The 12,336-nt window shown below is 43.6% G+C and overlaps 1 protein-coding gene across 5 annotated transcripts in view; it reads left to right on the top strand.

Annotated features, from left to right (window-relative positions):
* The window catches only part of jarid2b (jumonji and AT-rich interaction domain containing 2b), a 352,517-nt gene that overhangs the window by 323,575 nt on the left and 16,606 nt on the right, over window positions 1-12,336 (top strand). For all 5 annotated transcript variants that reach the window (XM_073023952.1, XM_073023955.1, XM_073023954.1 and 2 more), the window contains 5 exons: window positions 1,344-1,462; window positions 1,604-1,674; window positions 2,319-2,433; window positions 5,713-5,818; window positions 11,635-11,817. In XM_073023952.1, the coding sequence (XP_072880053.1) occupies window positions 1,344-1,462; window positions 1,604-1,674; window positions 2,319-2,433; window positions 5,713-5,818; window positions 11,635-11,817 (594 nt within the window). The remainder of the gene's footprint in view (window positions 1-1,343; window positions 1,463-1,603; window positions 1,675-2,318; window positions 2,434-5,712; window positions 5,819-11,634; window positions 11,818-12,336) is intronic.

Raw genomic sequence — 12,336 nt, 5'->3', positions numbered from 1 at the left:
GGTATGTAACCCTGTTGCAGCCCAGGCCTAGGCACAGCCAATGCTCTATTTTCTACTCCTGGCAGCTTATGTTGGTTGTCCTTGAGACACTGAGAGCAAACTAGAGCAGGTACATAAACGAGCAAAATTCATAACCGCATGATAATGGGGGATATTTTAAAGTAGGTTAATTAATCATGCAATTAAATTTCAAATGCAGCCTGCTGTTAATCAGTTGTAACCATAGAAATAATGAAGTAAAGGAAATTAAAATCTTGGCTTTATGACAAAGATAGGTGACTTGTGGTTTGATAGAGCTGATGGGCCAGATATGAAATACATCCAGCTCTTTAGCAAATTATAGGATGGTCTTGGATTTCAGAGTAGGGCGAATGTTTAGGTGTGCTGGCTCCTGGCCGTTGGTGCATTTGGTATTTCCGAGACTGCAGTATGCTGACGCAGACAGTGTGGTTGTTTGTGGCATTCTGTACAGCTAACCATGATTCAGTTTGTTAAGACCTAAACCCGGTGGGAAAGTTGTTTACACCTTTGTCAACCTTGCAAAGTCCACCGCAGAACTTGCAGCGACTGGGTGCTGTCCAGCAGACGGGTCAAGCAGCAGTGTGTGAGCACTTGCCTCACTGACATAGAAGTGAGTTCAGACTTTTACCTATATCCTTAAATGTCAGCTCTTTAAATCATTTCAGGTTGCAGTGGTTAGCACTGCTGCCTCACAGCCCAACAACCAGAGTTCAGTCCTTAATTCTGGTGCTTCCTGGGTCGAGTCTGAATGAGTTTCCCCTCATACCAGAGATGTGTGTTGCTTGCCCAGTGTGTGTGGCAGGAGATTAAAGTTAAGGGAGTGAGCGAGGCAGTGAGGATATGAGAGGATTGGCAGGATCATATAGATGGTCAGTGCTAAAAGAATAGGCTGAATGACTGATCCTGTGATGTTCCTAAGTAGTCACACTCCACAGAACTTTGCTCCTCTATCATGATCCAGGGCTTTAGTATGTTCTTTTGAGATGTGACCTCTGCTGTTCTTGTTTACAGTGCCCGTTGAGCCAGAATTGTTCCTGGGCTCAACAGCAAGCTGAGATGTAGATCATGAGATTTTGTAGGAATTGAGTTCTGCAGCTGGTTCACCAAGCATAATAGATGAGCTGCCTTAAGTTGGTCCTTTTTAATCAGATGGCTCCCTGTGTGGTAGGGAAAGTTTGCCCTTTCTGTGAGGGGGTACGCCACAAGAATTTGTTAACAGACTGACTACGTGGCAGAGCGTAACATTGCAGCTGCAGGGCATGGTTCTGAAACACGAAAATGGCCCTGCATTAACCTGCCCTTTCTTTCCCTCCTCACCACAGCAAGAATATTGGAGGGCAGTAGAGCAGAAAGACTCCCATGTCGCAGTGCACTCTGGGAAAGTGGACACAAAAGCACACGGGAGCGGATTCCCAGTCGCCAAATCCGAACCCTTTTCAAGGTAACACTTTCTGTATGAATGGCTGAAAAGACAGGATGGCCACATCCAGCCCCATCTGTCTGTCGTTAACATGCCACGCAATCTTTTGTGGGGATGGTTGGTAAGGGTTTTTATTCACCAGGTTTTCCTTTCTGTCGTTAGGCATGGATGGAACCTTACAGTCCTTCCAAATAATTCAGGGTCCATCCTGCGACATTTTGGTGCTTTGTCAGGTAAGGAATTTGCTGCAGGATATTTGATTGGGAAAGGCGGCTTGCTGCTTTGTAATTAAATAATGGCTGGAGACCTAATATTCATAAAAGTGTGCAGATGATGAGGGTAGAGAATATTCCTGTAAAAATCCTCAGCAGATGTTTAGATTGGATGTCAACACGTATTGCTTTGTGTAGGAACTCATAATGTAAGCTTCCATTGCATTTGTTGAAGTAAGGGAGTCATCACAGTCCTTGAAAAGGAAATTGTACTGTACTATTTCTATTCCCATATATAAAAAAGAGAGTACTGCTTATCAGTTTGGATTGTGTTGGACCATGGCAGCTGTTGTTTCCTAAGTCTGGATTACCTTTGGAAGCCGGGTGGGAATTTCCTAGGAATTGCTTCCTCAGTGGGGCACAGCTACCTTTCACCATCTTATTCCAGGAGATGGTTACCATGTTTAGGAGGATGCCCTGTGATGCTTCTGTGACCCAAAGAATCTTCCTTGCATTTTTGATGTCTCAGCCCTTTTACAGAACTTGTCAGGCTAAAATATATTGGATCAACCAGCTACTGGTTCACGTCCAGGAATTTTGGATGAAAATCTTAAATCACAATGTTTAACATTTTATTTTGCTTTCTTTTCTCTTACTCTGTCTAGGAGTGACAATTCCTTGGCTAAACATTGGCATGGTTTTCACTACCTCATGCTGGTCACGAGACCAAAACCACCTTCCATATATTGACTACTTACACACTGGTGCTGATTGCATTTGGTAAGTACTTGTCCAGGGAGGGAGGAGGATTTGCTAATGCTACCTAAAGTAAAAAAAAAGACTTTGGATCAAATTCTGGCTCTGGATTTAAAAAAAAAAGTGAATTGGTGTCCTATCCTTTTTCTGTCACCCAACACACACACGTAGGTTAATCCTGGTTGAGTTGCTCAGTGCCACAATGCTGGGTACCAGTTCAGGATAGAACTTTTTTTGGGGGCCATTTACGGAGTCATGATTTGCATTTTCATTCATAGAACTGATTCCGGAAATAAAGTCATCGTCCCAAATGGTGCATGTCTTTTTGTTTTGTTAAGAACTTGATTCCCTCTGAGATAAATTCATCTTTTCTGTTTGTACTGGATTTTTGAAAGAAAAATCTCAGTTGTAAAATTTGGATTCTGACTGAATCCTCGCTATAATTGGAGCTTCTGTGACAGGTCCTCATCAGTCATCTAGTGTCACGAGTACTTTATTGTTAAGATAATAGTTTTTTTTAATTCTTCCACCAGATTGAACTGAAGACCTGCTTCACTGACACAGAAGTGAGTTAAACCTTTTGTCCATATCCTTAAATGACCTTTAAAATTGCTTTAACCAAATGACCTGTTAGTCAGATGGACAGAACTAAGCATATCTGTGTCAGACAGGCAGTGTATTCAGAATGGCTAACACTAATGAAATTTGCATTGGTTTAAATTACCTCCCCAAAAATCCCTTCCCAGTTTCAGTATCTGCACTTTTTTTAGTTGTTTTTTTTGGCAATCGTGTCTCATTGGAGTTGTCACCATTTTGTCTTAGTTCATTGCATCTTGGGATGCATGTGGGTGGACAGAGGCTTCCTGGTCAGACCTGACACCATAATCAAAGGGTCCAATAAAGCTCAATGCTGTGGAGGTTTGTGGATTTGAGTCTAGCAAGATGCAAAACTGCAAACCCAGGCATATTTATAAATCCTTGCCAAAAACAAAATGAATTGTATTTTTAAGCAAATTATTTAAGTTGAGATTCCCCCATAGTTGCTATTAAAATCATGAATAGTTTCGGCAACTTGAAAGCTGAATCTGAACAGTCAGCTTTTTAATAGAAGTATTATTGATCACATGTTTGGCACAAACCACTCTCAGAGAAGCTGAACACTGTGATCATCTCCAAGTGGTATGAGCTCACCGTTAAATACAATTGTAGACCTTCTAAACTGAGTTCAGCAAGCACTGGTCTTGGCCTTCGTTTGCTCTGTAATTCCCAACAATCGATGGGGTATAGTGCTTTAGTGAACTCCACCTGTTGATTAATAACTGGAAGATTATTTGCTGCTTTTGTGAAATATGACTTGAACGCTTCCAATGCTTTTGTAATTAGTCAACCAAGGCATTTCTGATAATGGGATAGAGAAATTTTCACCTGGTTTTCTCTCAATTTGTTGTTTGTGGATGACACACCAACTATGTGCTTATTTTCTTTACAGTGTGGTGCAGGGAGTATTGCCAACACCCATAGGGTGTGAGCAATACTCTAAGATGCAGACCCATAAAGTTTAAAAGTATGCTTGACATTGTCCAACTTTTCTGGATGACTGTGAGCTGTCGTTAGTTCTGATCTCATTCTGTAGGAATGTTAGTTTGAAATAGTATTTCTTTAATTATAAATGCACGTATAAATATTTAAATACTTATTCCTTCTAAACAAAGTAGAAAATATGCTGTGTGGAGGGAACACTTACTGTTCCAGGGACAAACATCATGTCATCCCGAATGATGTGGCAATATTTGTCATTTCTCATGGTCAGCTCGACCTTGCAGTTCATAATTAATTTGTAATAAACTATTAATTTAGCAGCAATGACTCTTTTCAGTGTATTGGTTGATAAATTTAGAACAGTTATTCTTTTACTAGCTGACTATATTCAATATTTATGTAAAATTAAGGGCAGATTTCATGTGTTCATTAGTAAAAGTCATATTTTACACCACGTACTGAAAAGCTAGTGAGCATTTTTGTTTGAACCGCAATTAATTTATTTTTAAATAAAAAGAAAATGCAATAAGAACTTTCTTAGTACTTGGCAATAAGTCACTTCTTAAAATTTGAACATAAATTTATATCTAGCATGCAATCAAACATTTCTCCATGGACCTTTAGCAAGGTTCTTAGGGACTGCAGATTGTGGAATCTGCAGCAACTGTTAGCTGGAAAAGATCAGTAGGTCAAACAGCATCTATGGGAGGAAAGGAATTGAATTTTGGGTCAGAATCTTGCATCAGTATATTGACGTACATCATTTTTGAAATGGGGTTTCAACCCAAAATGTCAACAGTTCCTTTCCCCACCACAGATGCTACTCAACGTGTCAGTTCTTCCAACAGATTGTTTAATGTTTGCAAGTTTCTTTGAAGACAGAAGTGAGGGGCAGAAGAAAACTGCAGCTGAATTGGAAGCTGCTCTTGCCAAAATATGGTTATACTTGACTTTGTTTTATCATTTCCTTCCTCCTCACAACCCCAACCCCCACCTTGCACCAACCAACAACTTTTTTTATTCTGGAGTGTGACACATCATCACTTCCTTTAAGTAACATTGCACAGTTCAGGGCTTGAATGTGGGAAGCTCGTGGTCTGTGTGACTGTAATCAATTTTTAGCAAAAATGGAAATTCTTCAGCTGCACTCCCTGATGCATGAATACGGAAGACTGACTTCAGGTTGAAATTAAGCAAAGAAAAATTTTCTTGTACCTCGTCTTGAAGGTGGTGTAGAGCTTTGTAAATGTGGTCTAGAGTTTTCCCAAAGAGGTGCTTTTTTTTAAGATTAAGATAATTTTTAAATTAGGGAAAGAATGGTGAGTATTTTCCTGTGGAAGGTGAAGTCTTTTGAAGAATTTTCTCTTTGCATGTTTCTGTGCTCTTATAAAATAGCCACTTAATAGAATAGGCTGAAAGAATCAGAAACATTCTTTCACTTTGAACAAAAAAACTGTGTGTGTTGGGGTGACGGGGTTGGTGATAAAATGAGGACAAAATTGTCATGATTCTTCAAGTCGAGACGCTTTGGGAGATTCTGGGCTATTTGTTGTTGCTTAGTGTTTCTGTAAACTTTCCACAGGTTTTAATAGAATCAGTGGAGCTGTGTGTGGGGGCGGTGGGGGGGGGGGGGGGGGAGAGAAACTGTGATCTGTGCACCATCACAAACTGCAGCCAGGTAAGACCATAGAGCACTTGTGCATTTGTGTCCTGGTGTCTGCAAGTTTTGGACCAGGGTATTTTCAGCTATCTTCCTTTCCTCAGGTATTGTATTCCTGCTGAGGAGAAGACCAAACTTGATGAAGTGGTGCACACCCTGCTACAGGCTAATGGCACATCAGGGCTTGACATGCTTGAAAGTAATATAATGGTAAGAGAAGATCTATTTGTGGCAAGCAACTGCAACCATTTTACCTAATACAGGCAGGAAGGTCGAGCTCAGATCCAGGTTATTGTTACACTGTACTTTAATGGCAAGGGGAAGGGAGGAGATCAAAATGGCTTTTAGTCTCTCTCTGGACAAAAGGAATGTGTAATGTCTGGTTGGCTCCAGTTGAATTGCAGCCAATAGAAGTGGAGGATGAAATCAGTAAAACAGCCAAAAGATGGAATCCCATTTTTTTCCTGAACTAATCAGAGAGGGCATATTAGATATTTTAAAATATTCCTCAGTTGCTAATACCTGGACATTGATTGATACATCAAGATGGTGATACAGTACAGAAACGTGCACCTTGGTCCGCTGTGTCCTGCACAGTGCATCAAGTACCCACTGATGTTACAGCAACCTCTGTTTTGTTCCCCCCCCATCTCCCCACTCTCCACCCCCTCAACTCCACACGCAGTAGGCAGCAATTACAGCAGCCCGTTAGCCTGTCAACTGCACGTCTCCGCGATGTGGGATTGTGCTGTGGAAAACGTGGTTGCAGGAGCAATATGCGTACTCCACGCAGACAGCACCAGCTTGAATCAGGGTTGCAGGAGCTGTGAGGCATTGGTGCTACTCACTGCATTAGTGTGTCCCTCCTGACGATGACCGAGGAGCCAAGTTGCCTTGGCTGGCAGCGGAATTGAGCAATTAAAGTAACAATTTAAAATAAGGTGCTTGGGTATAGAGGTGATAAATGCTTTTCCTCCTATGCAGTTAAGATTGCAATTCAGAAGTAGTGTCTGAGAATTTGCTGTTTGTTTAACAGCAGAGATAGTGTTTGTTCTGAGAAATTGTGATTAGTAGAATTTAGTGTGGTTGGAGCAAAGATTAGAATCTGAAGTATATATTTAACCCACTGAATTTGCATTGTATCTCTTTCCTATGTTATCTCTTGAACCCTGATCTCCATCAGGGTTGCTTCCTCCATCTCCCCGGATAAATAAGAATGTTCATATCTTTTTAACTCTCAATCCTGCTTTGCTCTCCATATTGATCACCACATACACACTGCTGGAGGAACTCGGCAGGTCAGGCAGCATCTATGGAGGGGAATAAACAGTTGGTGTTTCAGGCCAAGACCATTCGTCAGGATTCATTTGTTTAGGAATTGCTGTCCACAGTGATTTCATCAATAAGGCTAAATCAGCTGCTTGCTTTAGATTTGAACAATGTAGATGTTGGAATTCTGAAATGCTCAGCCAATTACCAGCAGCATTGGTGCAGCATCGCAGTCAGGGAGCAAACCTGAACTTTTCAATTCAATATTCCTTCATCAGAATGATTTTGACCAGCACTTCTGGTGGAGTCTCATTCTCTAAACATTACCTCTGCTTCTCTCTCAACAGATGCTGCTTGGTTTGCTGAACATTCCAACACTTTGTGTTATTTCTGTTTCCTTTAACACATTGTGGTGGAAGGATTCTGGTGCATAGTTATTCCTATATCTTTGTTAATTTTTGCTGAGGAAGATTCATCTCATTGTGAGTTGAGTCTTTCAGTTGAGACATTTAAGCTTAATCTTCCTCTCCCTGTTGGACAAATTCTATGATATTGGACAGATTTCCTGTTGGAAAAGATTCCATGATACTGTTTAAGGAAAATCTGGGCAATCATTTGGTTTCTTTAAGCACATTAATCCATCCACCAAGGCCTGTGCAGTGAATTGCTTTGCAAATTATCTTTTTATCAATTTCTGATTTTTGGCTTGGGCTAATTGGCCAACATATTTGCACATGTAGGAGCAGTTATAAAGCAATTTGTGGCCAAAGGGCATTTTGGCATCGTCTGATCATTTCTGTGATCTCTCTTCATGCAAGAGTACAGGCTATTTTTCATTTTGTTATCTGCTGTTTGTGTCATCAGAATTTGCCCCATTAATCTCGTGCCTTTTGCAAACTGAGCTGGGAGTCCTTGTGCTGGAAGGATGGACAATAATTTAGGTGGAGTTATAAATGCAGCATTTTCTATATATCAGATTGCTGGTGACTTAGTCCAGCTCCAAAGCAGTTCTTTAGATCTTAAGAACCATCTTGAACAATCCTCAGTATTGTAGGATGTCATTTGAAAAGGCAACACGAGTGAATCTGCAGATGCTGGAAATAAATAAAAACACAAAATGCTGGCAGAACTCAGCAGGCTAGACAGCATCTACAGGAGGAGGTAGTAACGACGTTTCGGGCCGAAACCCTTCATCAGGAGTGAAATAACATGGGATGGTCGAGGGGGTATAAGAAGTGGGGGGAGGGATGAAGTAGAGAGCTGAGAAGTGATAGGCTGGAGGGAAATGGGCTAGGGGGAAGGTGGAGAATTATGGGAAATAAAAGAGAAAGAAAGTTAGGGCTGGGGGGAGATTATAGTGAGAGGGAAAAAAGAGAAAGAGAACCAGACTAAAATAATAGATAGGGATGGGGGTAAGGGGGGGGGGGGGGTGCCGGGGTATCAACGGAGGTCTATGAGTTGAATGTTCATGCCGGCAGGTAGGAGGCTACCTAGGCTAGATAAGGTATTGCTCCATTGACCTGCGTGTGGCCTCATCTTGACGGTAGAGGAGGCCATGGACAGACATGTCGGAGTGGGAGTGGTCTGTGGAATTGAAGTGTGTGGCCACAGGGAGATACCGCCACTCCTGGAGGACTGAGCGCCAGTGTTCGGTGAAACGGTCTCCCAGTCTGCGGCGGGTCTCCCCAATGTATAAATTGCCACATCGGGAGCACTGGATACAGTATATCACACCAGTTGACTCGCAAGTGAAGTGGTGCCTGACCTGAAAGGACTGTCTGGGCCTAGGATGGTGGTGATGGTATCCATGTTCCAAGCCTACACTTGTCTCCTCTTTTCTTACGTTATATCGATGACTCCATCGGCGCTGCTTCCTGCACACATGCTGAGCTCGTCGACTTCATTAACTTCACCTCCAACTTTCAACCCACCCTCAAATTCACCTGGTCTATTTCCGACACCTCCCTCCCCTTTCTAGATCTTTCTGTTTCTATCTCTGGAGACAGCCTATCCACCGACGTCTACTACAAACCTACAGACTCCCACAGCTACCTAGACTATTCCTCCTCCCACCCTGTCTCCTGCAAAAATGCTATCCCCTTCTCTCAATTCCTCCGCCTCTGCCGCATGTGCTCTCAGGATGAGGCCTTTCATTCTAGGACAAAAGAGATGTCTTCCTTTTTTTAAAGAAAGGGGCTTCCCTTCGTCCACTATAAACTCTGCCCTCCATCGCGTCTCCCGTATTTCACGCACCTCTGCCCTCGCCCCATCCCCCCACCAGGGATAGAGTCCCCCTGGTCCTCACCTATCACCCTACCAGCCTACAGATCCAACGTATAATCCTCCGTAACTTCCGCCACCTCCTACATGATCCCACCACCAGCCACATCTCTCCCCCCCCCCCCCCCCCCCCACTCTCAGCTTTCCGCAGGGATCGCTCCCTACGCGACTCCCTTGTCCATTCATCCCCCCCCCCCCATCCCTCCCCACCAACCTCCCTCCGGGCACCCATCCCTGCAAACGGAAGTGCTACACCTGCCCCCACACTTCTCCCCTCACCACCATCCTAGGCCCCAGACAGTCCTTTCAGGTGAGGCACCAGTTCACTTGCGAGTCAACTGGGGTGATATACTGTATCCGGTGCTCCCGATGTGGCCATTTATACATTGGGGAGACCCGCTGCAGACTGGGAGACCGTTTCGCCGAACACCGGCGCTCAGTCCTCCAGCAGTTGCGGGATCTCCCTGTGGCCACACACTTCAATTCCACAGACCACTCCCACTCCGACATGTCTGTCCATGGCCTCCTCTACCGTCAAGATGAGGCCACACACAGGTCAATGGAGCAATACCTTATCTAGCCTAGGTAGCGTCCTACCTGCCGGCATGAACATCCAACTCACAGACCTCCGTTGATACCCCTGCCCCCCCTTACCCCCATCCCTATCTATTATTTTAGTCTGGTTCTCTTTCTCTTCCCCGCCCCCCCCCACTATAATCTCCCCCCAGCCCTACCTTTCTTTCTCTTTTATTTCCCATAATTCTCCACCTTCCCCCAGCCCATTTCCCTCCAGCCTATCACTTCCCAGCTCTCTACTTCATCCCTCTCCCCACTTCTTATCCCCTCTCCACCATCCCATGTTACTTCACTCCTGGTGAAGGGTTTTGGCCTGAAACATTGTCACTACCTCCTCCCATAGATGCTGTTTGGCCTGCTGAGTTCTGCCAGCATTTTGTGTTTTTATGTCATTTGATAAGTTGTGTTGGTACATTTCTGAAGCAATGGTGACTGCACTGATCCCAAATGATTTGCCAGCCTCTCTCAGAGGAAGGGGGTCACATTTAAACCTTTCTGGTTGGCCTTTAAATAGGGAAATGTAACCAAGCTTATGGAAAAGTCCACTATAATATAGCAGCGATATCATTTGTCCTTGGGTCATGTAGACCTGCAAGTAGTCATAGGTCCAGTAGTTCAGTGTCTGGCTTGGAAATCAATCTAGTTTCAGCAAAATAAAGTTTATGGAAGTAGAAAAGTTACAAGTTTCCAGAATCATAGGTGTTGATGATTTATGGCGTATGTATAGTATCACCTGGTCAAGAAATGTGACACTACTTTAGAATATGCACCAGATTTGGTCCTTTTTCACTGCTTCAAACCACTGGATAAAATATCTGTACAAGAGCTAGTGTCCCTGTTAGATCAGCAAATCAAAAGGCTGGATTCAAGATCCCCAGGTTTGATATCGGCTGAAAATTCAGTACAGTGCTGAGGGAGTACATCAGGGAGATTCACAAGATTCTGAAATCCAGATCAACATGCAGAAAATGCCAGAGGAATTCAGTAGGTCGGGCAACATCTGTGGAGAGGAATAAATAGCCAACATACTGCATCAGTACTTTATCATCATTTATAGACTCTGTCTTACTGCTGAGGAAACAAATTAAAAATTAACTTTTTAAAGTCGGTCATTCCTTCCTCCATCCTTCACAGATGAACTATCCCATTGGTGATTATATAGTGACAACTACGCATCGAAGTCAGTGCGCAGGATTTTAAGGATATGAATTGTGCATTTTGCCCACCCTCCATAATACATTACTGAAACACATTCCAGTGTCTGATAGCTGTTTGTGTCCTGAATTTGTGTCTGTAGATGCAGTTTAATCCAGTGTTATAGTCACACACGTTTCAGTCTCGACACAAGCACGTGTGTTAGTTTGATCCCTGTTGGCTGATACATTACATACAGGTGAGTGACTCTGGTTAGAACAGATGTGACTGTGTGACTTTGTGTTGAGCAGTGTGAGTACTTCCCTGTGACAAGGTGGAGATGTGTCTCTTCTAAAGGAAGAGCAAAGCTCTTCTTCTCTCCACCAGCCTGCATCTCACCCTTGGGCAAGGTGTAGCACCTGCTTAGTCCCCCGATCAGAGTCATGTGAGCAGGTGGTGGCTGGTCCTATGAGCAGCTGATATATATCACAAGTCCTGGTTATGCGACCACTGACGCCAGGCAGTCAATCTCTGAAGAGTATTGATAATGGATGGGGTCACCCATCTTGTAAAGACACTGCCCAGAAGAAGGCAAAAGCAAACTGCTACTGTAGAAAAATTAGCCAAGATCATTATCACCCACATCATATAACGTGGCACATAATGATGATGGTGATTTCTTTGTAGTGGGACAAACGACCTCCTGACTAACTCCCCGCTTTAGAATGCTGCGTCAGATTCTAACTGTCCAATGTTTGCTTTGTTAGATTTCTCCAGAGGTCCTGTGTAGAGAGGGAATCAAAGTGTGCCGGACCGTGCAGCAGAGTGGCCAGTTTGTTGTGTGCTCTCCAGGCTCCTTTGTCTCTAAAGTGTGCTGTGGATACAGTGTTTCCGAAGCTGTGCATTTCGCAACGATGCACTGGTTAAAAACAGGCTATGAAGCTGCTAAGGTAATGAGCCCAATTTCCTGTAACCTAGTTGTCCCATGTAAAATAACCTGCTGATGGTGCATGAGGAATGGTGTGGGGAGAGTGACTGACACCTGAGAAGGGCAGGGATATGGGGTTAAGAGTCAGGTGGGAGTAGGAGAGAGGATGACTCTGACCAGGTTTGTAGTATTGGCCCTAGCTCTGGTGATGTGGTGAAGGGTTGGGTAGGTACAGCCCTGCCTTGGCAGGGAGAAGTCTTGTCCCATTGGGGATATGTTGGACCAGCTCTGGTCCTAGTTTGGTGGGACCAGGGGTTCCCAACCTTTTTTTATGCCGTGGAACCTTGCCATTAACCGAGATGTCCATGGATCTGAGGTTGGGAACCCCTGGGTGGGACAGTGACAGGGTGATGTGTTAGTGTGAGTAGGAGATAACCAGTTACCTCTTCAGTTTCCTGTCTCGCTGACGTTTAACCATTTAATTGGAAACTATCTTTTAGGGTGACCTGAAAAGTAAACACTTGAAAAATGTGCTCATGCT

Source organism: Hemitrygon akajei, chromosome 20 (genome assembly GCF_048418815.1).
Source record: "Hemitrygon akajei chromosome 20, sHemAka1.3, whole genome shotgun sequence".
Taxonomy (NCBI): domain Eukaryota; kingdom Metazoa; phylum Chordata; class Chondrichthyes; order Myliobatiformes; family Dasyatidae; genus Hemitrygon; species Hemitrygon akajei.
This window is presented reverse-complemented; position numbering and strand designations above follow the sequence as displayed.